This window comes from Squalius cephalus (assembly GCF_949319135.1).
Source record: "Squalius cephalus genome assembly, chromosome: 24".
NCBI classification, from domain to species: Eukaryota; Metazoa; Chordata; class Actinopteri; order Cypriniformes; family Leuciscidae; genus Squalius; species Squalius cephalus.
Genome location: NC_137145.1, coordinates 11,662,661 through 11,690,366, shown reverse-complemented (window position 1 = coordinate 11,690,366; position 27,706 = coordinate 11,662,661). Strand labels below are relative to the sequence as shown.

At 37.1% G+C, this 27,706-nt stretch overlaps 3 protein-coding genes across 3 annotated transcripts in view; all 3 read left to right on the top strand.

The window, feature by feature from the left end:
- The window catches only part of lhfpl6 (LHFPL tetraspan subfamily member 6), a 28,488-nt gene extending 13,759 nt beyond the window's left edge, over positions 1 to 14,729 (top strand). The window contains exons 3-4 of the mRNA XM_079860819.1: positions 12,997 to 13,095; positions 13,912 to 14,729. Coding sequence (XP_079716945.1) covers positions 12,997 to 13,095; positions 13,912 to 14,030 — 218 coding nt within the window. The 3' untranslated portion in view covers positions 14,031 to 14,729. The remainder of the gene's footprint in view (positions 1 to 12,996; positions 13,096 to 13,911) is intronic.
- Positions 14,730 to 17,579: 2,850 nt separating this feature from the next.
- LOC307152784 (cytoskeleton-associated protein 2) lies at positions 17,580 to 21,976 on the top strand. Its single transcript, XM_079861711.1, has 7 exons — positions 17,580 to 17,709; positions 18,438 to 18,507; positions 18,633 to 19,417; positions 19,957 to 20,290; positions 20,397 to 20,457; positions 20,585 to 20,888; positions 21,002 to 21,976. The coding sequence occupies exons 2-7, from the start codon at positions 18,484 to 18,486 to the stop codon at positions 21,288 to 21,290; spliced, it is 1,797 nt and encodes a 598-aa protein (XP_079717837.1). The 5' UTR covers positions 17,580 to 17,709; positions 18,438 to 18,483; the 3' UTR covers positions 21,291 to 21,976.
- A 394-nt stretch (positions 21,977 to 22,370) lies between these two features.
- Positions 22,371 to 27,613, top strand: thap12a (THAP domain containing 12a). The gene is made up of 5 exons (XM_079862349.1): positions 22,371 to 22,659; positions 23,188 to 23,308; positions 23,626 to 23,706; positions 23,855 to 23,894; positions 25,421 to 27,613. The coding sequence occupies exons 1-5, from the start codon at positions 22,571 to 22,573 to the stop codon at positions 27,316 to 27,318; spliced, it is 2,229 nt and encodes a 742-aa protein (XP_079718475.1). The 5' UTR covers positions 22,371 to 22,570; the 3' UTR covers positions 27,319 to 27,613.
- The last annotated feature ends 93 nt before the right edge of the window (positions 27,614 to 27,706 follow it).

Here is a 27,706-nt window from a genome sequence, read left to right as displayed (position 1 = left end):
GTTTTATGCCTCAACCCACTGAAACTATAATACACTAGTAATAGAACACATTTAGACACTTTCTTTTATAGAAACTGGATAATGTAAATGATCAGTGTTTGACTACACACAAAAAAAAAATCAGTGAAATTTACAGTAAAAAAAACCGTCAGTTGCCAGAAATTTACTGTAAAAAAAATACAGTATCAACATTTTAGGTTTTACGGATTTAACTTACATTTATAGTAAATATAATGATAATATAACTGATGTAATGTTAATATACCAACCTATTGAAGTACTAATATCTATTTCTGTTTTGTACCTGATACACTAACAACCACCAATAACATGTTAGAACGGGAGTCCAGAACTCAGTCATTAACTCGCGCTGTTTGATTGACAGCTCCAGCGATTATAAAGGGAGGACTGATCGCTTTCGATATGATGTTATCACAATTTAAATAACGTCTGACTGTACATGAATCATTACTTCTCATAAATCACTGGTCACAGATCAGACATTAGAATTAACATGGTTACTTATATGTTGTGGCATTACTGTCGGGTCCATATCTTAGAGTAAAAGTCTTTTTGCCAAAATTGAGACTGATTTACCAAAGAATCCACAGTGAAATGTACTGAACAAACAAATAATGCTCTACTGAGAAATTCACAATAAATAAGTACTCTCCTAGCATTAGGATCCTTTGGAAGGTAATGTTATTTTTAGTCCAGTGATCCTGTATCGCTCTTCTCTCGGGGCCAAAGATGCGATGAAGTAGAAGTAGGCATTGATCTGATTCTGCAGAGGCGGGCTTTCATGATTGCATAATAATGTGACAAAATCCGAAATTAGTCATTTTTAGAGCTTGGTTTCATCAAAAGCTGTTTTTGGACTAATGATTAAGTTTTGCGTTCTAAAATTTAGAGGATGTTTTTAAAGTATAATGACCTCTTGCATGTCAAAAGATCAAGGAAAATTTGATTCCTCAATTCATGACCCCTTTAAAAATGCATATAGCACAGGAATTGAAGATCAGATTTATAGATCAGCTCCACTCACAAGATTGATGAGACTTTTTTTGCCTTTCTATTAGAGCTACGGAATGAGAAGGCAGTTCTAGTAGATGTCCAGGATGTGTTTTTTAGTGTTTTGTGCAGCCTAAACATGCAATAATTGGGACGTCTCACTGTTTTTTCAGCATCTTGTATCAAAGCTTTGTGCTTTTTAAGACAAGACAGAGTGTTTAACTTTCCGTCTTCACCAATTGTTTGAGAGCCTATTTTACTTACTTGTTTGAGATCCTATTTTAATAGTTCCACTGTTTTTTTCTGTCTGGTTGTAGCTCACTAAAAGTCACGGTCACCTTCTCAAGCTGAAGAAAAGGACACAGTATTGATCATGACGGGACACAGATCAATAGGAAGATAATCACTCTTGACCCCAGTGCCTCTGTGACCTGTAAGAGGGCATGCATGGTTCTTTGTGCTGATAAAAATGTATAGAGACATAGTAAGGAGAGGTTTTGTTTGTGTGATTTATTTTGTGTGTTCTAGAGCAGGGAAGGTATCATAGTCTCGGGGGGGACGACAAGTCTTAGTCTGTTCTTTGAACTCCTGGTACAGCTGTCACAGCACACTGTGACACCTTAGTATGGCAGTGTAGGACAACCTGTGATGGATGATTTTTACACACACACGCACACACACACACACACACACACACACACACACACACACACACACACACCAATTCTTCACATGAGCAGTGGACTATAAACTAGAGATTTAATTTTCTAGTTGGCAGTCTTTCCATGATTTGTAACCAGAGTTTTCTGTCAGTAGGAGTGTGTGCATTTTGCATCATTTTAGTGTTGCTTGCTTGGACTTATTGCTCATACTCAGGGTTAGGGATTTTAACAAACCCTTAACCATAACCACTGGCACATAACGAATACCTATTTAGTGCAAATCATGCTGCTTAAATATATAAAAAATATACTTTTTTTATCATTTTGTATTATTTTATTTATAAATTTGTACATTTTGTTTTGTTCTGTAACCAGCCAGAACACCCTAGCATCCACCTAGCGACGTGCTAAAAACCTCCAAGAGAGAGAAACTATGAATAATGGCTTCCGAAAATGTAAGAATCTATAGTCGATCATTTATTCTGAAGACCTTTATCCTTCAGAATAACATGTGACACTCCTTGTCAAACTCCCCTTCCCCCATATATCTCATTTTAATATCATCATCTATGTTTCGCTTAAAAATTTATTTTCTTTTCCTCTTTTACTCTCTATTTGTCTCTCTACAGACCTCTGGGTCTGTTTATTTCATAATAGCTTTGCATGTTATTATTTCCTGATTTCATTTTACAAAAATATCACTGGTTTTATAAACTGAGGGACAAAAGAAATCCAGTTCACCCTCTTTTGCTATATAGGTGAGATATTTTTTCATTATTATTATGGCAGAGTATCAAGCCCTGAATATTACACAGGGGAAAGAGAAAGCGAAATTGTATTAGGGTATCTTGATACCATCCAACTGCAATCCATTTCCTCTGAGCTTAACTGGGATTTTCTTTCCCACATCCAAGCTGATGATGACTCTACTTGTGATGCATGTCTCCTAGGCGGTGACCTTGAATTCTCTTTTTCTCTCCTTTTAGTAGGTATAACCGGTTGTGATGAAAAGTAAATTACTGTTCTCCTTCCTAATGTGGCACCTCACTTCATGCTGGCATTTTTCATTAGTATGATACTGGGAGTGATTTTTCACACCTCCTATCCACCTTTACATGTTTTCCATAACTCTTTGATGTCATTCGTTCCCTTCTCTTTTTACCCTTCAGATTCCTGCTCCACTGCTCTTCCATGATCAAAGCTCCTTTTCTATATTAAATCACATCTTGAAAGGGAGAAGATATTAAAAGGGTCCATACTTTTTTTGCATGGCAGAAACCTTACATGTGAGCTATTAAAATCTCATTTTAACAAATTAAAAGGCAGGGATCATTTAAAGTGTACTGAATTAGATTTGAATTAAATGTGGACTTGCATTTAAGGTATTAAAAAAGTATTAAAATACCATCTTGATATGTAGAGATCGCTTTAAGTAAGCAATGTATAGGTTGATTCCCACAATAAAAGTGTGAACTGGCAAATTCAAAACATTGCATTGTTTGTTTGTGCTGTCCAACCTGCGACAACAGAAACGTTGGCTCAATCAATGGCATGAGTTTGGGGTGGAGCTATTTGTTTGGCTGACCAATAATAGAAACAGTCATTAATTTTTTGCAATTCTGTTTGGTAATTGGAGCCTGAAAAATTGTATTCCATCATTATTTATTATTTTGTGTGTGTGTTTATATTGTAAAAGTCGATGGAGTCCAAAGTTGTTTTGGATCCCCTTGACTTTCATTGTATGGGCAAAAACATTATTTTATGAATTTTATTAACAATATCTTTTATGTTCAACATTTGTACATTACAAGTTTGTAACAATACAAATACATTCAGTAAATGATGCCAGAACTGTTATTTTTGGGTGAACTATTCCTTTAACATACAAGCTTCATGGGTAATGAGTGAAGTTTATTTATATACAGTTTATCTATTTATTTATTTATTACACTTCTAAGAGCTTCTTCTAGAACAATGGAACTCTGTTCTTTTTCTGAGAACCTTGCGACTGTCATTTAACATCTGGTATTGATAGAAGTTGTGGGTCTTTTGGGAAGGTTCCTCCCATCGGTTCTTTTTCTCAACTCTCTCCTGCTGATTCCTGAATGACGTCTTCTCCTCTGTGTGGGAATGCACTGTGTTGTAACTGCATCCAGATGTTTCCAATGTTGACTTCAACCAAACTCAATAAACTTTCCATTCTCTCTAGGGTTAAAAAGAAAATCAACACTCAACATCTGCAAGAACGTTATGTTGAAGCTAGTGAAATCAGTGGGGTGTTGAAAGCAAGACTCTAGAAGCACTTCAGATCGTAACCTGTTTAAGAAAGACTTTCTGCTTTCTTGTCTCAAAACACCCAGTTAGTGTGCGGGTTAGGACAACAATGCCTTAGTTTCCCCTATTTAATCCTTAATCATAAATCCTGTTCAAGAGTTTATGGGTGGTCTGGGAAAGTCCTCTGCCTTCAGAAAATACTTGGTAGAATAATCAAAATGCATATTTTCTGAAGCAAATATGAGCAAAATATTATTTCCTTTAGGGTTTGAGGAGATCGACTGGTTTAAAGTCAAATGAATTTGAAGTGATTTGAGGTTAGAAAGATGATGACACAATTTTCAGTTTAAAGCAAATAATCTGTGGAAGGAGCTGCTCGATTGGACTGACCAAACTTGAAACGAAGACTCGTTCTGTAATATTTAACAGGAAGATGGTGTGGAATAGAAATGTTGTGTCATTCTCAAAAGGCTGTTAATTTTAGGTTAGAATTGGCTTTGGTCTGTGTGGATATGATCTTCCACCATATGCTGCCATAATGGAGCCATCTGTGATCAGATCTTCCAGCCAAGATGTCACACACTGATGTTAACAGTGACAGGAGTGGATGCATGAACATGGGAGACCAAGGTTGGTCATATGAAGCCTTCAGGGCTCCATTTTCATGAGTTTTTCATCTAAATGAGTGACACTAAAGCCAAGAACTGCCTCTGTTATAGGTCTGTTTCATTAGCCAGGGAGAGTTGTTGTAGTCCACCAAATTATATTCCTAATAATTTGTGGCAAAATAAACGTAGGCAACATTGCAATGTGATTGCAAATCTTTTGTATTTGGTCATTAAATGGATAGCATGCAGGAATGAAAATTCTGTTATGCCAAACCTGTATGACAACATGAAAGAAGATATTTTGGAAAATGTCTTTTTTTTGTCCTTACAATGAAAGTCACTGGGGTTAAAAGTTGTTTTGGACCCCACCGACTTTCATTACATAGGCAAAAACAATCGAAATGTTCTACAACATGTCTTCTTGTGTTCCTCAGTAGGCTTTGCTGATTAAAGTGGCACCCGGCCTGGAGCCGCATCAAACCTCAGAAGTGCTTGCTCATGAGAACATTAGAGGACTTTGTCTAAACTTGCAGACCTCACGTTGACCCGTTTGTCATGGCCTTTCATCTTTGACCTGACACTCTTTCCTGAGAGAGGCAACAGTAGCATTGCTAAATGTCAGGCTGCTTTTGCAGCTGCTGAGTTTGAACCCTTCAGAAGTCATTAAAGTCTTCTGAAATAACTTTGTTACACTGACCAATTACCTATTGTAAAAACAAGATTAGAGTTTAGACAATAATTGGACAATAATACAAATCATTTTAATAAAATAATTTATGAGAAACATGTTATGGCTTAGAGGAATGGATCAGATTGCAAGATTTGCAAGCTTTTGGACATTGGCTATTTTCGCAAATGTGACTGCAGATTCATTTCATTATTAGAATATTCAATTATTATAATCATTCAGTATGTTGTTGAAATGTAATACTTTGGTTACTGGTTGGTTTAAACCAGTGTTATTAACTAATCTATAGTTTTCATTAGTTGAAGCTGAAATAAAATAAACTATTAGATGAAAAACTTAAACTTAAATATTTAAAAAACAAAAAACTAATAAAAATGACAAAAGCACATAAAAGTACAAAAGCAAACTAAAATTAAAAGGAAACCTAGATATAATTTGAATTCTATTCATATTATTAATTATATGAATATTAATAAAATATTAATAAATCCTATAAATCCTTATATACATAATAATCATAAATAACACTTAGTGTTAATAATAATAATAATAATAATTAGTGGTTCGAACCACTAACCCAAAGTATAAGCAATGGTAAACGTGATGCTTGCATTAGCTACAGAGTAAATACATAAGGCTGTATCTTCAAGTCAGCAGAGATATTTATCAATATGAAAGAGGATTGTCGAGTCCAGTATGCAGTCCAAAGTATATCTGGGCACTTAACAAATGATCAGACAGAGAGGCTCATCTTTAAGTCAGCATAACACAATTCTTCTTCCTCCCCAGTCTTGGAGATGCTTATTTTTTTGAGAAGCAGAGGGAATGGAAGTGGGAGGGCAGGAGAGAGCAAGAGTGCAGGGCAGGCATGGAGCCAGATATCCAGTTCATGAAAGAGCTATGATAAAATATCCCAAAGCCTATAAGACCGACTAGCACTGTATGAATGCCTCCCTTCCTCGAAAATGATGGTTATGTCAGGACAGCACACTCCAGTTCTGAGGAATGGCTTTCAACATTAGAATGAGGACCGGCTGGGTTTTGTTCTCAATCGAAGCGGTCGCAGCCTGCCAAGACTTTTTAATAAAGAAGGGCAGATTTATGCCGACATCAAAGTGAGATTCTAAATGTCTGACATTGTTCGTCTACCCGGTGCCAAACTGTATGGAAAGGGCGGAGCTTGATCTATGATAGTGGTATTATCAAACATTTGAAGACTGAGTTCTTCTGAAGACACTTCACACAAACTTTAGATTTGCAGATGACTTTCAAGGTCACAAGTTCTACGTAGATTTTTAACCTTGGCTAGCATGTGGCATAATTTGACTAAATAAGTATTTTTGTTTGAGAAAGATTGACTTTATTATGGAATTACACACTGGTTACAAATTTAAAGAAAAATGAAAGCATATTTCTTAAAGGTCCACTATGTAACTTTTGGCCCTCTAGTGGTTAAAAAACAGAACCGCATGCATTTTGCGGAAGAACATTGTTTTGGTTGTTTGGCTCCTATTTTTTTAAACAGGTGATTCCCCGGAGGTTCAAGAATTAGCATGTCCAGTTCAACCTTTCTCGCTCATTGTGACAACTAACCTATGTCACTTCCACTCTATACATGCATCAAAATAGCTGGAGCAACTTTTCTCGATTTATGGATATGACGAGACACAGGCGAGGGATGTATGTGAGCAATTTCCTGCAAAAACCATTCCTTCAGGTCTAAAATATAAACACTTATAATAGGATTACCACAGTGAATCAGGGTAAGACAAAAACACATTTTGGAAGAAGGATTGATTATGTATTGACCTTTGTAGAAAGTTTCATGGTATACCTTTAAAAAAATAAAAATAATAATAATTCAAAAGTAAAAATAACATTATTCATTATCATTATTATTAGTTGATTGATTGATTGATTGATTGATTGATTAGGGGGCTTTTTTAATTATGAAATGGACTTTTGGAATAGGATTTTTGTTTTGCACTAAGGGTCATAGTTTGATTAGCAAGGCCACAGGGTTGAAAATATTATTTTATTATTATTATTATTGGTTCTTGGCCAAATGTCCATATTTATTTGATGTGATATCCTCTCTCTTTTTTTTACTAAAGTCTTTGAATCGACAGAGAGGATGGGGTGAGTGATTGCAGTGGAGATGAAAGTGGAATGTTTTGAGACTGTTGTCTGCTGTCAGGATAAGAGATATGTCTTATCATTGTGGGCTGGAGTGTTTACTGTATCCATGAGTGACTGATACCCACGCGTTCCCGACAGCAGATCTTCGGGATTGTAAGTGAAATTTGAAGTTCAAGTCATTCCTTTTAGATTATGCTGTCCCTTCCTCCACAGCATGTATTGTTCCCAGTGGAAAACACTTGGTACAGATACTGTATGAAGGTCCTATCTATGCGCACTCACTGAAGAGAGCTTGCGTAAGTAGCAATCAGAGGTGTTGCTTTTAGTGATAAGACAGTTGTCTCAGCTGTCCCTGTGTTGGCGCTCTCATTTCCTGAGGTGTTGTCAGGCTGTGTGAGCACTGTAGAGTTGACAATAGACCATCTGCTGTGTGTGTTGCACAAAAACTAGTTATTACTTATCACCTCTAGAAAACAACCAATTCCATTGTTTTCCCCAAGCAGGGGTGCAAGTTAATGTTAGATTTTTTTTTTTTTTTTTTTTACTATGCTATGAAATATCTGTGTATATTTTTTTCTTTGTTAGTTTTATAGATTGTTATTGTGGTTTATAATACATTTTTAAAATTACAAATTTTGGTTATATATTTTATTATTGTTATTCTCTAATAAATTTCTACACTCTTTATCAGTAGCTATGTACCTATTTTCCATCCACCTATTTTTCTGTGCATTTTGGGATATCGCATAAAAAAGCATGTATTGAAATGCCAAGATGAGCATAAATTCTAAAATTGTGTATAAAAAATGTAGGCTCTCAGTTGAGGCGGATACGTTTTTTATCCAATAAGAAGACGTAGGGCCCTATTTTAACGATCTGAAACGCAAGTCAAACGCGAAACGCAAGTAACTTTGTGGGCGGATCGTGGATCTCAAATCTTAAATGGGTTGGTCTGATGTAGCTACATTACTCATAGGTGTGGTTTGGGCGTAACGTGCAATAAACCAATCAGAGCGTCATCTCACATTCCCTTTAAAAGCAGGCGCGCTTGTTCCATGGCGGATTGCTATTATAATGGCGGATTTGCCAGGCGCACGCCAGGAGCGGTTCACAGCCAAGGAGACCGACGTTCTTGTCAGGGCCGTAAAAAGACACTTTGTCAGGTGTCCTTATATACCTGTGTCTTTCCACTATTGGTCAAACAGGTTTGATCTGTCATTATTACAGTTAGCCTGAATAATTTGGGTAAATGTGTAAGCTAGATTTATGCCTATTTTTTCACATCTTCATGGACACCACAATGATTTCCCTTGTGTGGTAATATTTTTCCTTGTAATTATGTATGGTTTGCACTAATTGGAACTGCTGTGTCTGTGTAGATGAGAGAAGCAAAGTGTAAGCGCGTTGTGCACACGCTACATTATGGCCAAGCATGAGCCCTAAAAATAGCATCTGAATAACGCGCCACTGACTTAAGACTATGTTTTTGTTTTCTGAAACTGCAAAATAGCACCAGGGAAGTTGGGAACATTTGTGCCGGAACATGCCTCCTCTTTTCGCTGAACCGCCCCTGGGAGCGCAAGTTCATTCCCTAATTTATCGACGTGCGTCTGTGGAGAGAAAAGTCCACTGTGCGTCGGGTGCAAAATAGGAATGATACATGCGTCGGTGTACAAAGTCCCAGGAAGTGAGTCCCAAAGTCCCAAATTTCCCAGGAAGTGAATATTTTGTTCTCTTGAATACATGGGATACAAATGTGCTTTATTCACAAATGTTTTATGTGAAATTCCAATTTTGCGCACAAGTTAAATTCACACCTTTTGATGGAATAATTAAATTATATAAATTATGGAAAAGAAAACTTAATACTTAATACTAATCCATTTGATATAATCCTATATACTCATTCTATTTCAGGGTTCTGAAAGCTCAAGTATTGGCAACACATGTGACATGAGAGTTAGAAGATTGAAGTTGTTGTTTTTGTGGACTGAATGAAAATTCAAAACCCTGCCACTCTCTATGCAGGCTGAGTATTGTGTTTAGATGAGGGTTTAAAACAGGATTATGGGTTTCAGGTTAGAGCTTGATCTTTATATGTGAGCAACATGAGAATCCTTAGAGACGAGATGCTCAGAAGTAGTGTCTGCTATGCAGGATTCTTTTCTCCTATGCTTCTCTCTCACATGCATCTTTATACTTGATTTCCTCCAAATGTATGGCAGCTACAGATAAGACTTTGCCCAGTACACATAATGGTTTTCCTTTTCATCCTGTTATTCAAACACATATGAAGTAAACACACACATGCCATTTCATGAGATCATTATCTAATGATTCAAACTCTTCACTGTTTTCTTCACTTTGTTCCTTAGATTAAAACATTTTTTTTGTGCTTTCTGTTCAGATCCAGTATACATTACTCACATGTACAACTGCAACTAGTCAGCTTTGCACACAATGTCATGCACTCTACCAAGTGATTTAGTTTTTATGCAGATTTAGACTTAGTGCAATGCATACTATTTTTGTTTCGCATTCTACTTATCATATGCTACATTTGTAATGCATAGTGTCTGGTTTAGTCTTGTTGTGTTGTAAATTTTTGTAGTGAATTCTACTGCATACTTGTTTTGTAGTGCATAGTGTCTAGTTGTGTAGTACATATTTGTAGTAAGCATTGCTTAGTGCATACTGTTTTGTATGTAGTTTTCTTGAGCACTTTTATATTTTACTGCACACTCTTCGATTAAAATGAACTTTTGTTAGTATGCACTAAGGGTGTGCCTCAAGCCGAATACAAAATTCGGAAAGGAAATAACACATTCTACGGAACCCCTAAAGGGACATGGTAATAGAAAAAATATGAGATGGGAGGAAAAAGTATATTTCAATGGTTTTGCGTCTCGCATAATTATATAGTTGGGTAATTATATGTGACCCTGGACCACAAAACCAGTCACATGGGTCAATTTTTTTAAATTGAGATGTATATTTGAAAGCTGAATAAGTAAGCTTTCCATTGATGTATGGTTTGTTAGGATAGGAGAATATTTGGTTGAGATACAACTATTTGAAAATCTGGAATCTGAGTGTGCAAAAAAATCAAAATATTGAGAAAATCGCCTTTAAAGTTCTACGCAATTGTGCTGCATTCACTCACAAAAATAAATGTTTTATATATTTACGGTAGGAAATTTACAAAATATCTTCATGGAAAGTGATCTTTACTTAATATCCTAATGATTTTTGGCATAAAAGAAAAATCGATAATTTTGACACATACAATGTATTGTTGGCTATTGCCACAAATATACCTGTGCTACTTGTGACTGGTTTTGTGATTCAGGGTCACATATTGTATATAATTTGCGGGCATCGGAGCCGTAATCAATATGCAGGGTATTGAAATTGTGGTAACACTTTATTTTAATGTGTCCTTGTTACACGTTACATGTATTTACTCTAGTAATAACCATAAATTAGGCATAATTGTATTCAACCAACCCTAAACCAAAGCCTATTGTAAGTAAACGTAGTTAATTACTATTACTCAGTACTTAAATGTATAATTACACTGTAACAGGGACACACTCAAATAAAGTGTAACCAAAATCGCTTTGTAATGTGCACACGCTTTTCACTTTCGATTTCGATTTCGAATTCGCGATCACGTACTCTGTGGCTGTTCTGACCACACATTTTATAAGATAATATATTTGTCAATGACGCTCAAGACCTGTTGCACATCAAATCCTCTACCTGGGCAATTAATGTAATGTAACCTACCTTAGCAAGCCAAATTATGTCCTTTTAGGGGCTCCGTAGAATGCTCTATTCATTTTCTGTGCTTTTCCGAATAAGGCATGTATATTTATAACTTTTTAAGAACTTTCCCAATGCTAGTGGTAATATGACTTTGAAAACACAGTGCAACCAGAAGCCCATTGCAGGCCAATAAGCTGTTTTTTTCATATTCTGAGTGTGCAGCTCTCCGTCCCTCTTATTCACTTTATCACTGTCAATTTTTCCTCAACCTTTCTGTGACCAAAGGACCTCCTCGTTTCACAGTACTGCAACAGTCCATTTTTGTCTTGGTTTTGTCAAGGAGAACTGCTGTACTCGCAACCTTACAATACGTACTCAACCACATGCCAGCGAGTGAAATGAGTATGCCGCTGCAATCCATAAAGTTAATTTCTGCATAAGTTGGCATTCTTCTCATGCTCTCACATCCACATAATAAACTTGCCCAATATCGACTTATCGATTACTCGCTCATAACTTCTCTGATTGCAGGATACAGGAAAGTGAAGCACGTAAAAGGTTATTTCCCTTCTCTCTGTATTCCTTTGTCGTTTTGAACTTTGAAGTAGAATGTCATTTTTATAAGTGCCTGACTCAGTGTAATGGATTTTCAGGCCTGCTTGAATGGATGCAGGGAAAAGAAGACATTTGAAGAATTTTAAAGACATAGACAAGTTTTGAAACGTATAACAAGGAGCGATTCCTATAGAACTGGAATAATAATGTTGTATTCTTGACTTTTTTATATCAAAGAATATCCATGACATCAAAGTAAGTATAAATGAAAGTGTCTTTGTTAGTGGGATTTAGCTTGCACGGCAGTGTGGGAGTGTTCTTTGTGTTCAGTCCTCTGTCCTTTCATTATCTCAGACTCAGGCCAAAACTACTCTGCACAGACAACTTGAGACTATCACACACCCATCATTTGTAAGCAGACACAAAGAGAACCAAACATTACATGGCACACATAGTATGCACACAACGGCACTAACTGCTAAATATGTTCCATGCACACGGTTAGACAAGGCAAAGTCACTGTATATCTACTTATTTACATGTAATTTCTCTCTCTCTCTCTCTCTCTCTCTCTCTCTCTCTCTCTCTCTCTCTTTCTATATATATATATATATATATATATATATATATATATATATATATATATATATATATATATATATATATATATATATGTATATATATTCACCACTGAGAAAAGAGCCTGGCATTGAAATAGATGAAGGCACATGGTTTGCAGTTCTTTTTTTATTAGGAAACATTCTGGTAGGGATTTAGAGAGGAGGTGCCACAGTGAAACTACAGTTTTATATATTTCTGGTGGGAATTACATGCCTGTTTATTTTTGCTGAATTGGTGAGAACATAAAAGGGGAAATATGAAATAATTCCCAAGAAGCTTGTTTATAAATAAGCTACTTGCTGCATTCATTATCATATTTTCATGGCTGTTTGGATCTTGAGCCTAGATGAAAACAAGATTTGTGCTTTATAGTCTCTGCGGAGGTGTGTGTTTGCATTTGCGTGTGATAGAGTATCTGTGTCAAATGGGGGAAAAAAACAAGCTAATGATCCTGCGTTGTTTGCAGTAAAACAAATAATAGCTTTTCAGACCGATGACAAAATGCGTGAAGCTATCATGGCTTTCATGGCTATCATCTATTTTTCAGGAGATATCACGCTCTTCTCCTCACAGCGGGGAACTATGTGAGCTCTTAGTCATGTCTTAAAGTTCTAATACTTGTGTACGTTTGGGTCTCTTTGCATTCATTGTGTGTTTTTTCTCTCTGCAGGGCTGCTGATCGGATCTGGATGTGCCCTGTATCCTTTAGGATGGGACAGTGAAGAGGTCAGACAGACTTGCAGCAACAGTTCTGACCAGTTCGATCTTGGTACGTTGGTATAAATATTGAGACGCAAAATTTCACATTATAATTTAGGCCTATATGGCAAAGTAGGGGTGTACCGATATTGAAATTTTTAAATATTAGATATCAGTCTACATTATATGAGACTTATTACAATTTATGTACACTACCATTTAAAATTTTGGCATCAGGAAGATTTTTTTTTAAGAACTTAATACTTTTTTTCAGCAAGAATTTATTAAATTGATCAAGAGTGACAGTAAGACATTTATAATGTTCAAATAAATGCTGTTCTTTTGAACTTTTTTTCCATAAAAATATTTAGCAGCACAAAGGTTTTCAACATTGATAATAATAATAAATGTTTCTTAAGCACCAAATCCTCATATTACAATGATTTCTGAAGGATCAAGCGACACTGAAGACTTAAGTAATGATGCTGAAAATTCAGCTTTGATCACAGAAATAAATTACATTTAAAAATATATTAAAAGAGAAAACAGTTATTTTAAATTGTAATACCTTTTGACAATATTACTGTTTTTACTGTATTTTTGATAAATGCAGCTTGATAAATGTATCTCACCAACCCCAAATATTTAAAATTTAGATTTTGCACATTCTATATATATATATATGTGTGTGTGTGTGTGTGTGTGTGTGTGTGTGTGTGTGTGTGTGTGTGTGTGTGTATGTGTGCGCAAAATCAAATTTCCACAAATATAACAAATTATTAAAGTAAAAAAATTCTGTATCATGTTTAAAATACATGAAAACATTTTATTTTTGTTTAAAAATAGGTAGGCCAACTTTTGAATATGTGGTTTATGTTTCTTCCAGGTTCTTGTGAGATCGGATGGGCTTATTACTGCACCGGGGCTGGTGCTGTGCTGGCCATGCTGTTGTGCACGTGGATGGCATGTTTCGCAGGGAAGAAACAGAAACACTACCCTTACTAAACATGTGGAAGACAAAACAACAGTAGAGGAAACTATATGAACACCACACACGGGCATGACTTTCATTCTCTGATTCAGAGGGCTTGTACATCCAGTCCGCTTCCCTAACACTTATCATATACAAGGAGACATGACTGAACGTTCACCTTTCCACGGCAGTTCCCTCTTGAGATTTTTTCTGTGACTGACCTTTGACCTGCATTGGAATCTTTTGCATTTGAAGTGATCAAAAAGAAATATGTCAAATGACCTATTGACTTTTGACCTTTGTAGTTGAAAAGGACTTACTGTATTACTCTCATTTATCTGTTGTGTTTGTGTAAGAACAGTATTCTTGGTGGCTTAAGTTGTTGCGTTTTAGTACATTGTGATATTATGCTAACCTATTCTATATTATGCATTCAATCATGTCCTGTTATTGACTTAAATGTCTCCGCTGCAACAATATACATCTCAAACAGTCTGTGTATTTGCTAATTGTATGTTTGACAATATATCGTCTGATATATTTGTCTGTTATTTACAACTTTTATATATCACATGCATAAATGTCCATTATATTTCACTGTATTTGTAAATAAATACTGAGATTTAAACTCGGTTGTTGAGCATAAATCATTCATGTTAGTGCATTTGTGTTTTTAATGCCTTTTATTTTAACCTTAAACAGAGACTCAGTAAACGTAATTTCTTATCTGCATGATCCGTGTATTTTTAACCTGCATGTATCTTTCTCTTTTCGAATGATGGATTGCCTAGTGTTAATTTCCGACAGGGAGATGCAGTGCTGGAGAATTCGCCGCTGGAATGTGAAACTGCAGGGATCCACTGCAGGGAGATCTAAAGGCTGATCAGAAGTTATTGACGATCTGCTGTTCCCATTTAGCACCATCAGCAAACCGTCACACACACGCTGCAGTCCGCTGTTGTTTTAGGAATGCATATGCCTGCCTGAATAAGATGAACTGTTATTGATAATCACAGCATTTCATCAAACCTCCCCCTGGTTTAACACTTGACTGAGTGAAGGAAAGGTTCAAACAGTTTCCTCCTTGATTAAGCTAAACCTGTCAGTGAGAAGAACAGGCCAATGGTGGAGAGCTGCAGTCAATGTAAGGCAACAGAAAATCAATGTCACACATGGTGGAGTTTTGACAAATGTATCACTTTGTTCAGCAAAGACAAGCAGAATCTGGCTGACTTAAGGGAAAACAAGCTGTCTATATGTATTAAGCTCATCTCATCACTGCTCTGTGATTTCTTCTTACCTCAATAGTTTTGTTAAATAGACACTTTACTCTCGCTATGGTCCATGTCCCATTGCTCCTACACCTGTATTGTCTCAGGTATGTCTTTGAATAAGACAGATATTTCATATTCACAACATTCACCTTTGGCCAGATATTTCATATTCACAACACTGTTTTAGACTGGTGTGGTATCGAAATCTGACGCCAATCTGAATCCATTCAACTTTGAGGAGCGCAAGCATTTAAAGCAGCCGATGACAAAACTATAATAAGCAGAACGTTATCGTGTACTGGTGTGGACACTAATATTTAGCATTCTAGTATCTTTATAGTTATCGTTCTTAGTGTGAATGGATCTTAATAGAAATAACAAACTTATCTGAGGTCATTTCACAACAATCGATAACCGGAAGGCTGGAATACACTTAAAAAATGTTCAAATTTTACCATAGGCAGTAGGCAACATACACTTGCCGACTTTGTAAAAGGTTACAGAGAAAAACTAGGCATCATACACTAAATGACTGAGGATCACGCACTACCAGACATTCAAGTTTTTCAGAACACAACAAACTCATGCAGAAACATGTGCCTTTGTTGCTAGGAGATGCAACATATAGACTTCATAGTCATAGTATTCATAGTCTGAAGCTAAAGAATCGGATTCTGTGCACAATGCCCATACACTACACTACGTTTGTACTCCAACTGCCCAATATCAGCAGCTAGCTATTTTCGGCAACTAGCATTAACTGTAATTCGGGGCAAAAATCTGGGCAAAAGCCATGTTGTGTTTTCCAGCCTTAAAGTCGACATTAAAAAGAAGTTGCCATAGTCTTTTCTTCCCTATTGTGACGTATATCTGAGTGAAACGGCTTCTCAAACAAGAAAAAAAGAGTACTTTTTTTTTTTTTTAAAGCAATGATGTGCACATATAATCTATTCAATAATAGCATGATAATATTATTTATAACAAATACTGCAATATTCCATAAAAAAATAAAAGGTCAATTTTGATTTCATGGTGATTTTAAGACTCAAGATGCATTTCGTTTTAAACAAAAGAGAGCAGTCTGCGGTGTGATAGACATAGAGGTAGCAATTCTATTATCCCTCACAGAAGTTGTCTGATAGTATGTGACAAGGTTTAGTGTTAGTGTAGATTAAATACAAAACAGGGAATGGTTGATTTTGTTTTTGATGTTTATATGTGAAGTTTGAAGGGGTACATACAGATGTTTCCATTTTTAAAGGTGAGAAACTGTAAACGCTGTTTCATTATAGTTTTTTCCATATATATATATATATATATATATATATATATATATATATATATATATATATATATATATATAAATAAGTAAATGTTAGTGGATATTAAGTAGGTCAATGTCCATTTTAAATCTTATTGTGCATAACAGGAAACAATGCTTTTCACAGCCCATGTCCACTTAAACAGAATAACCAAAATGTTGATCATGCTTGGTTATCCAACCTTCTTTTTGATATTGAAATGAGTCCAGTCCAGACACTCAATTACATACAAGGTAAATTAGTTGCCCCTCTTTATTTAAAATGAATAAAGGGCATAAATGACCATACATAATCATGCAGTCAGCAGAATGTCTCATGAATTATATATTGCATTAATTAAAGTGGAAACCTCGAGGGAAGCAATTTGAGGTCACAGTTGGAGACATATAAGCTCCTTATTTACTCATTATCACACACTGAAATGAAGGCACATTTTACAGTCACATTTTACATTTTACTCGGCGTAGAGCTGGTTAAGGGCATCAAGATTGTGGAATCTTCTGCCATCTTGTGGCTGAATGTGATTTTTTTCTGCCCCATGTGGACAACAAGTAGACAATGATTGAACTGTGAATGCGTCCAAACTTTTTAATCGAGTACATTTTGTAGGTATGCAGGTGTGTAGTATAAATATATTCAAAGACATGCTACTATCCACCATGTTGGATAAGTCATTGTCCTTGCGCGTATATTATTTGACTAGCAAAAACCATGAACACAATTTACCTCTCATCTTTTTAAACATTTCATTAAACATTAATGTGATTAGACTGGAGTTTAGGTCAAGTGGGTTCGGTCGTCCAAAACACTGAGCAGTTATTAGAGGAATTTTATTTTGGTTCAAAACAGGCAGCACCCAGTTTTCAGAAAAGGGGTGGGGCCGACTCTATTTTTATCACGTGATCAGAAGCAGCCAATACATTTCGTCGGCTAGAGTGACTCACAAACGGTCATCGCCAAAGCCAATCCGACAGTTCGCCGCGCTGAACTCAAATCTCTGTTTGAAAGAGCGTGCTCTGTATCTGAATGTTAGGATAAATGCTCTTCAAATTCACTTTTTAATCTGAGATACGTATACTTGTCTTGCCTGACTGATTGAAGAAGCCTCAGATAACGTAAGTAGATGTTGTTTTGTCAACCGTTAGCATTGATTTGTGAGTATTGCCATGACCTTTTTGAAACGTGTTAGAATAATAGGGACTCCTTGCTGATTATTTAGTAGGTTAACGTTACTGGTAGAAGCCCGCTGATTATTTTGAGTTAATATGTTCAACATGTTTATAGGTATCATATGTTTGGGTGCAACCACCACCTGTTTCTAACAAACTAACGTTATGGTTTTCTCTTAACTTACCTAACGTTAGCATCTAGCGTCATCAGATAGAAAAATATATCTGTCATGTCAAATATTTGTCTTAAATATTGACAAATCTAGCATTCACTTCAATAATTAATGAATTGAGACCAGTGTATTGCATTTTTTTTTTTTTTTTTTTTTTTAATGCAGGAGCCTTTTGGGGTATTGTCAGCTACTTAAATGCAGTTATAAAAAGTGCCAAACAATCATGCATTGTATAATTATTAATAAAAGTGTAGCCTAATCAAGAACAACAAAATGTCTAAAACTTAAAATAAATTGAAAAATAAAAGCTAATTTAAAATATTAATAAATACTTTATTAGTATATAAATCTAAAATAACACTTTTATACACACACATAGATTGAGAGGGGGAGGGGTCAAAGTTGAAATATTGAAATGTTAAAAACTATTAGGCAGGTAAACTTGAGACATCTTTTCTTGTTTTGCTTGTTTGACCATTATAACAATGTGATGTTCTGCAGGAAAGATCATCTTCTTTGAAGAACTGTCCTTACCCTGATACACAGAATGGAGTCAGTGGTGACGAGAAAGGTAACATTGCGTTTTGTGAAGCAGACCAGCTCTTTCATAGATTTAGAACATTTATTTCTCACATGTACATGTGTAAAATATGTCTGAATGCATCTCAATTTTGCTCTTTTATTACTTCCATTTAGAATAACAAGGAGAACAATAAACCAGTTTGTGGCCCAAAAAAACAAGTCTGCAGTATTGTATCAAAACAAAGAGTGATAAATAAATCGGCACCTCTTCAGTCAAAGAATGATCTTAAGGAGGATAACCCTGGAAAAACAGAGAGAGAAAAGGATGTTAGACCGAAGACCAAAACTAATGATGCTGATCCTACTAAGCGCAACACACTAAGCCAGGCCTTCCGTACGCAGCAGACTGTAAGACACAGGAAGCTTGTGGAAGAAGTGCAGAAACCACCTTCTACTGTCTCTGCCATTCAGAAATCCAAACCTGGTACATATAAGGGCCGTGTGGTACAGTCTAAAATAGACTGTTTCAGAAAACCCAGTGGTGATGCGAAGACCACAGAAAAGAAAGTGATTCCAAAACCTGATTTGCCGAGAGTCCGATCCAAGTCTGTTACTTCCCTGCCGGCGTCCTCTAAACCCAGAGTCAACTTATCTAGACCGAAATCTGTTTCTGATGTCCCGCGGAATGCCACTGAAAAACCAGTCCAGAAGTCAGTTTCCCATAATCGGATACTTCAGAAGGTCCCAGGCTCCATCTCTCAAGCAGGTGCCCCGCGGGTTTGTGTTCCCCCCAGGCCAGCCCCTCTGGCTACAGGGCGCTCGGCCATCAGACCCAGCGCTTCAAAGAAGCAAGAGATGGCGAAACCCAAACCAGCCCCCACTGGACAGAATGTCCACAAACCTGTCACTAGTACAATCAGCCAGTACAAAGTGCAAATGAATACCACTGAAGAGAGAAGGTGAGTTGTATGCACTGCCATTAAAAAGTTAAGAAGGTAAGATTATTATAATTAAAAAGACAAAGAACTAATACTTTTATTCAGCAAGGATGCATTAAATGAATCATAAGTGACAGTAATATGCAAAATTGCAAATAAACCCGGATAGAAATATATCATGGTTTCCAGAAAAATATCAAGCAGCGCTGTTTTAAATGGTGATAAAAGTCTTCTGGTGACCCTGAAGACTGGAGAAATGGCTGCTGAAAATGAGTCTTAGCTATCATAGGGATTAATTACATTGTAAAATGTATTGAAATGTTATTTTAAATTGTAATTATTTTTGATCAAATAAATGTAGATGTTGCCTTGGTGTGCACAAGAGACTTCTTTCAAAAAACATTACACCAAACTTTTGAACGGTTGTTTATTTTAGAAACTTCAGTCATATCCTGAATGCAAAACCCGATCAATTATAGCTAGACAAGTGTGACAGTGCAGAGATAGTAGAGGATATATTAATGTGGTTGCCTAATGTTTCATTTATATTCTGCTTTCAGAGCAAAGCTTGCAGAGTGGCTGGCATCTAAGGGAAAGACTCTGAAGAGGCCTCCGGTCTCAGAAAAGTCAGCAACCTTTTCACAAAAACCAGCTCCACAGCCTAAAACTAGAGCCAAAGCCCCAACTGGTGCCAAGTCTAATCCTGTCATCCAAACTGAGGCTGTAAAACCAACCCCTGCATTGCAGACCAACAACCAAACTGATAATATTAAAGTCCCCGACAATAAACCAGTGAATTCTAGTGGAGCAAGCAATATTATGAATACCACACTAGACTTGCTGGACAACAGTGACATGGATCTGCCGATCGACCCAGAGATAAGGATGGAGTCGGTAAGAATTATAAGAGTGTCTTATTTGTCACACACACACATACATGCATGCATGCATGCACTCAATCATGTGTATTGTCATTTTATAACTTATTTCTGTTTTGCAGTTGGTGATAAACTTGTGTGATAAACTGGAGGCAATGGAGATACCTTCATCCTGCGAAGATGGTGAGTCTCATGTGAATTCTTTATGCAGTAATTGCAAATTAATTCTAGTATAGTATTACTAGAGTAAACCGATTTGTAGTCGATGTGATTTTCATAAATTTCTCATGTTTTTGCCCATCCTCGACAGGCATAAGAGTTGATGCGTTGGCAGAGGAAAGTATGGAAGGACAAGTGGAGGAGCACGAAATGGATAAAGTGTTTGAAATTCTGGAAGAGGAAGAACTGAGATATGAGGAAAGCTCAGAGAGCGACATTACAGAAGACACTAAGAAGGCTGGCATAAAGATTGAGGATGATGATCAGGAACCTAAGGAGAAAAAGCCATTTGAGAGTGAAGATGACAGTGATGATGAGATGAGGAGTGCCACTCCAGAGATGGCAGGGGCTTCCATTGTGAAATACAATGTGAAGACGACACCATATCTGCAAAGGTGAGTTTGGGGTAATTAGAATGATTATTAAAACTTTATAGGTATTGTCCTAAGTGTGAACGGGCCTTATGATGTTTAAATATTCATTTGGTTTTCTCTTTATGCCCTTTTAGTGTGAAAAAGAGAATCGATTGCGAAACCGCACCAGCCAGTGGCTCGCGACGCAAAAGCACCATCAAAGACCTAAAGTTTCTGACACCTGTGCGACGATCAACACGAATCCAGCGTAAGTCCTCTCGTCTGCCAGGTATGCTGAACGACCATGACACTTGTGTCTCCTCATTGGCTGAGCTGGTGCAGATGGACGATGCAGATGCGAGTGCCTACATCTACAGAAAAAACCCGGCCCTACTCGAAGACCTTCCTGATCAGCCTGTAGACTTTGCAAAAGTATGCAGCTAAACAAGATAAGCTGATACAACACTAATGTCACTTTCAAATTGGACATTTATACAGTAGCATACATAACACCTACATTTGAAGTATTCTATGTGACACTATTAAAAATGCTTTATTTTAATATTTAAGTGTTTGTTGCATTTGGCTGCTACATGGAGTAATCTAATAACTGCAATGGCTTAAGTTTTAAGGACAATAATTAGATTTATAGGCACTATTGTGAAAATATGCTATGCTAACATAAGGCTCATGCAGTGTGTATTTATAAAGAGCTATTTCTGTATTTTAAGCGTTTTAACTCTACACTCCTTTTGTTGGGGAGAAAATTGACACGGTTGGAAAAAGCAGGATTTGTTTTGTGGTTGGTCTGTTTTGGGCAGTATCAAAAAATGATCAAACCAAAGATTGTGTTGCCTTTCACTTATGTAATTTCTCTTTGTAAGATGTTTAAGATGCTGCAATTGTTATTTGTTCAGTTGTTCATTTTCTCACTTTTAAATGTGTAATTGTTTTTTGAACGTACAGTAGTCATTTATCGTTTTAATAAACTAAACTTTGTTCAAATGAGGATTTAATTCAACCCACACTGACCATGTCTTTTTAAAGGCAAGATGAGCATTCAGCTGTATTTAACCATTCTGTTGATCACTACTATGACCTAAAACAACTTAATAAAGAATATTTCATTGAAAAAAAAAAAAATCCTGTGTCATTATTAACATACTAGAAATATTGGTTTTAATTTCTCATGCACGTACTAAAGGGTTTATTTGTTCAAAATGACAAATGTAGTTTATACACTGTCATGTCTTCTGTAAATTACAAATAGAGATGTGCAGAATGAGTTTCAGTCACCATTCACGTTTATTATATGAGATGCAAGGAAATTAAATGGTGACTGGACTTTTTCTTTTGAAAGTCATATAATAACGTTATATGACATAGCATTTGGGATAGCAGTTACTTTATAAATTGCTCATACATTTTTTTTTTTCGAAGCTGATTTATTCAGGTTCCTCCCTAACTGCCGCCAAATTCTTCCCGTAAGCGCACTCTGATTGGCTGGAAATTTGAACTCGCTTTGCGAGAGCAAAGCATTGTGGGACGGAGACTAACTCCAACGCGCTTCTCCTCCAGGCCACACAAAGCACTAGAGTGCAGATCAATTTACCGCTTTATTAGTCTATAAAACTAAATTTTTAAAACTTTCTGATCGGAATATCATAACAGTGAGTCAGATGAACTGGATTCGCTATTAAGATTCGACTCAGAGTGAACGCACGATGCCTAATTTCTGCGCGGCGCTGAACTGCTCCAGGAACAGCACTCACTCGGTGCTGGCGTTCTTCAGGTTTCCTCGGGACCCTGAGAGGTATTACACACGTTTTCCTCATCTATCTTACTCTTTGTTAGCCAGACGATAGGATTTTGCGTTTAACTTTCATTTAACTTCATTTATTTACCAGTACAGACTATGCAGAGCTCTCCTGAGCTAGTTAACTTAGCTTGCTTAAAGATCAGATGCAAGTCTGTCATTAAATAGTGTTTATATACTAACTTACACAAAGTATTATTACAAAACTGGGAGTTATTCACCAGACAGCCCTGATTTACTCAGCATTTCTATTGTTCATATTGGATAGGGAAGTCTATATGTTAGCCCAACTGGCTGTTACAACACAGATTGAATGTACTCATACTGTATATATGAATGAACTTTATTGATCTCAGTGTGAATGTTGTGTATTAGCAGCCAGGCACAATCAACATTGTGTAATACAGTAAAAACAAAAATATGCCCTATCACAGTATTACACAGATACAGTCTTACATGTTTACATCATTGTACTTAATAGGCTAACTGCTATGATGCTCCATTCATGTCATATTTATTCCCTAGATGTAAGAAGTGGGTGGAAAACTGCAGTCGCTCAGACCTGAAAGACAAAACGCCTGACCATCTGAACAAATACCACAGACTTTGTGCAAGGCACTTTGAACCTAACTTGATCACCAAAACCGTAAGTTATGAATTCATGCTCAGTATGTAATTATTGTGGTAGTTTATTAAAACCTTTAAAATTTCATGAATTTGTATATGTATAATGGAAAGGGTATGTTTTAGGTGCTGTTACACTTAAATGTAATATTTTTCAAAATCTAAAATTACCAAAAAAAATGCATTTATAGTAATCATACAAGTATTAGAAATTGCTGTATAGATTAGTAAAGCATGTACAACTATTGGATGCTACAGCTTGACATCACAACTTCCCATCAATAAATAGCATGCGATTACTAACATATTGCATTGCACATTATTGTGATTATTACCCAGAGCCCTTTCAGGACTGTACTGAAGGATACTGCGGTACCAACCATATTTGACAATCCTTCCTTCAAACGGTCAAATAATGAGGTAATAGTTGCTCAGTATGTTTTAATCTATGTTGATAGTGTACTGTATTATGCCTGTCTCTTTACATTTCAAAGTAAAGTTGAAATTCAATTATGTCTAAATACTGAATGTGAGTGGTTTACTAAAAACATACCGAATTCTTTAACAGACTGAAAATAAGGATGCCCCTGAAGCGAAGAAGAATAAATGTGAGTTGCTTTTGTGTTTTGTTTGTGTCTTTGTTTTATGATTCAGAATAAACAATTTCTCCAAATCATATGATTTGGAGAAAAACATTTATTTTATAATGTGATTTACCCCCCACTTTCAATTCTTTTACTTCAATGAAAGGTTAGATTTTTGTGAATTTTTTGAATGAAAGATCAAAAGGATAAACAATGCAGATTTATTTTTTACAGCCATTTTTTATCATATTTATCAGGGGTGCCATCAATTTTGACCACCACTGTATCTATGCATTGCAATGTAATTTTTCTCACATATTTACATACCTCTCTTGCAAAATCTGCAATTTGAAATAAAACTGTTCTCATTTTTTAGTAGTGCTGTAATATAGCTATTTGACATTCTTTATACGTACATCAGTGATGCGCGGGTTGATCCAAAATGAGCGGGTGCCTGCGGTCACCCGCGGTTACCCGCGGTTATGAGTCATCCAAAAATATTTTTAATGATATTCGGGTCGCGGACGGTCGGGTCAAATTTTAAAGGTGAGTCTTGCAACATGTTATCTACTACTAACATGTACAAGTTCAAATAAAGTTTTGACAAAAGAGTTTTTATAAAAAGATGAACCTCGCATATTTCAGCCTTTAAATCATTTTTATAAAAAGAATGAGTCAAAAAAGATAAATTACTGACATTTACAATGCACATTAGCTTATCTTTTAGTAGAATTCGGTCCGATTTTCCCGTGGCGTCTGTCGTTGCTATGCAACCATGCACTGCGCTCTCCACAACGACAAAGAAGTTTTAAGAGCTAATGGATTTCCACCATCGAAAAACGCTTGCTGTAGCTCTGCTACTAGATTTATTTACGGAGAAGAAAAAAACACCCGTAGTTTGGGTGCACCCCCATCCGTCATGTTGACTCGCTGCGCCTGGAAAAAATGCTTCAATTATTTGAAATAACGAACTTGAGCGCGCAAAAGACGCGATATGTGAATGGCCCTTGGCGAGCTACCTCCAATCAGGCCACGAGCTACTGGTAGCTCGCGAGCGACGTGTTGGAGAAGTGGGAAATCCTTATTTACCTTTTGAATGTTGAGCGTTATTAACTTTTGAATAAATGCTGACGCAGGACAAAATGCCGATTTCCCAACACGTTGAACTGAGCAAAGCCATTGTACCATTTTAATAGGCTACTTTTAAACGCATATAGTTCAGTAATGTCAGTTTTATGTATTTTCTGAGAGGGGGCAGGATTTTTGTTGGGAAAGTCGGGGGAGAGCCCCCCCGCACCCCTAGTTCCAACGTCTATGGCCCAATGACGCTACGATGAGCATTTACTACTTTTAAAAAATGCGGGTCAGGAAGCGGGTCGGGTACAATATTTTCTTTCTTTTTTTTGCGGTCCGAGTTGCGGGCGGGTTAGTTGAAAACGTCGGTCGGGTGCGGGTTGTTTATATATTGACCCGCGCATCACTGACGTACATGTATTCCACAATACAAAATAATTACTACATTTACACAAATATTGTTTTTACATTTTCAGCGGACTCCCAAAGTGAGGAAACTAAAGATAATAGTGAGACAACAACCAAAGAGATCAGTGCGAGCAAAAATGGTGATGGGGTTGACAGCAGCCCTCAGGTCATTGATGAGGAAACGTTGAATAAAGAGTATCTCAAGTCTCTGTTTGATGTTGTTGTGATGATGGGCACACAGAACATCCCTCTGCATGGGCACTCTGACAAAGAACCCAGAAGCAAAAGCTTCACTCCCAGCAACTTCCAGGCACTGTTGGAGTACCGGATCAACGCAGGCGACGAATTCCTCAGAAAGAAGTTTGAGGGGTCGCCTGTAAACCTCGAGTACTGCTCCTCCACTCAATTGCAGCAGATGCTGGAAGTGATGGAAAATTGCACTCGTGAAGAGCTTTTGGCTGATGTTAAAGAAGGACGCTTCTTCTCTTTGGTTGTAGACAACCTGGTTGAGATAGGCAGAGAGAGCCATCTCCCAGTGTTCGTACGTTTTGTGGACAAGACCAACAGCCTCCGGGAGGAATTCGTCGGGTTCCTGCTCTTCGAAGGTGATGTGGAGGCTATCACCGAGAGGCTTGTTGCTGAAGTGACCGAGAAATGTGGCCTGGACATGCAGTATTGCAGAGGACAGGCGTATTTGTGTTCTGGTGTGTCCGCTACGAAGGTCAAAGCGGTGGTGGCCAGAATAGCTGAGCTACACCCATTAGCCGTTCTCACCCCTTGCTCCAATTGCTCCTTGAACATCTGCCTGGCGAACACAATGACGTTCACAGGAGTGCATCTCGTCATGTCTACCCTGAAAAAGCTGGATGCATTTTTCAGTAAATCGCCCTTGTTGCAAAATCAGCTGGAAAGTGCTATTTCGATCTACTACCAGGGAAATGAAGACAAAGCCATTGTCCTTAAGGAGGCGTGTTCCTCGAAATGGACCGAGCAGCACGATACATTTGAGGTAGCTGTTGACCTCCTGGAGTCTCTCCTGCTTTGCATGGATAGCGTCCATGACAACGAAGATCACAAATGGAACGATGAAGTGGCGCACAACGCCTTCATCATATCCGAGGCATTGGCCGATTTCGAATTTGTCATGACGTTAGTGGTGCTGAAAAACGCCCTTTCTTTCTCCAGAGCCTTTGGTAAGAATCTGCAAGGGCAAACAAATGAGGTCTTCTTCGCATCTAACAGTCTAACTGCTGTTCTGCATTCTCTGAATGAGGTTTACGATAATATCGAGGTCTACCATGAGTTCTGGTTCGAGGAGGCTGTCAACCTGGCTGCAGCCCTTGAAATCCCGGTGAAAGTTCCCAGGCTGTACTTCAGAAAACGACCAACGTCTGGTGAGGAAATCCAACCTGAAATCTACTATAAAGAGCAAGTCACCCTTCCTGTGGTCACCCATGTGATTAAGGAGCTCGCTGACCTTTTCTCTGAAAATCATCTGAAGGCCTTGAAGTCCTTGTCACTTGTCCCTGCCATCATGGGACAGTTGAAGTTCAACACCACAGAGGAGACCAGTGCAGACATTTATAAAGATGACCTGCTGAACCCGGACACCTTTCCTGCCGAGTTGCACTGCTGGAAGATCAAATGGAAGCATGGAGGTAAAGATGTTGTATTGCCATCGACCATCTATGAGACGCTTCAGCTGTCCGATGTGAAGTTCTTCCCCAATGTGTGTGCTCTCCTGAAAGTCCTGTACAATCTGCCGGTCTTTGCTCTGACAAATGAGAATTGCAGTACTGCGAAACAACGACTGACAACATACCTGGAAGATACACCCGTGCATCACAGAAACAAGAGTATGGCCCTGTTCTATATCAACTCTGCCATTAAGCATGATTTGGACAACATGGTGGAGACATACTTGAAAATGTATCCAGATAGTGAGCCATCGGAGAAACGTGATTGATTACAGGGAGCGGTACAGTCTTATTTATGGCAGTATGATGACTCTGCTTGTCAATCAGCAGTTTGTAATTTTGCAGCTATAATTTTGTTACTTTTGCTCTTCATGTACAGTCAGCCAAGATTACCAGGACTCAATCCTTTTCTTATTGTCCTACTGTTTCATTTAACATTGTATATATACATCTACCCCCAATTTGAATTGATTTGAAAACATTAAAAATATATTTTCCTGTCCAGCTCCATGATTGTGTTTTGAAATTGTCTTATGTGTTTTTCAGAATTAAAAACATTTCTGCAAAAATATAAACATCTTATGTTTTCTGTTCTTCATCTTTGGTATAATTTTATATTAAATCAATTTGGACTGTCAAATAAATTGTGATTTCCTT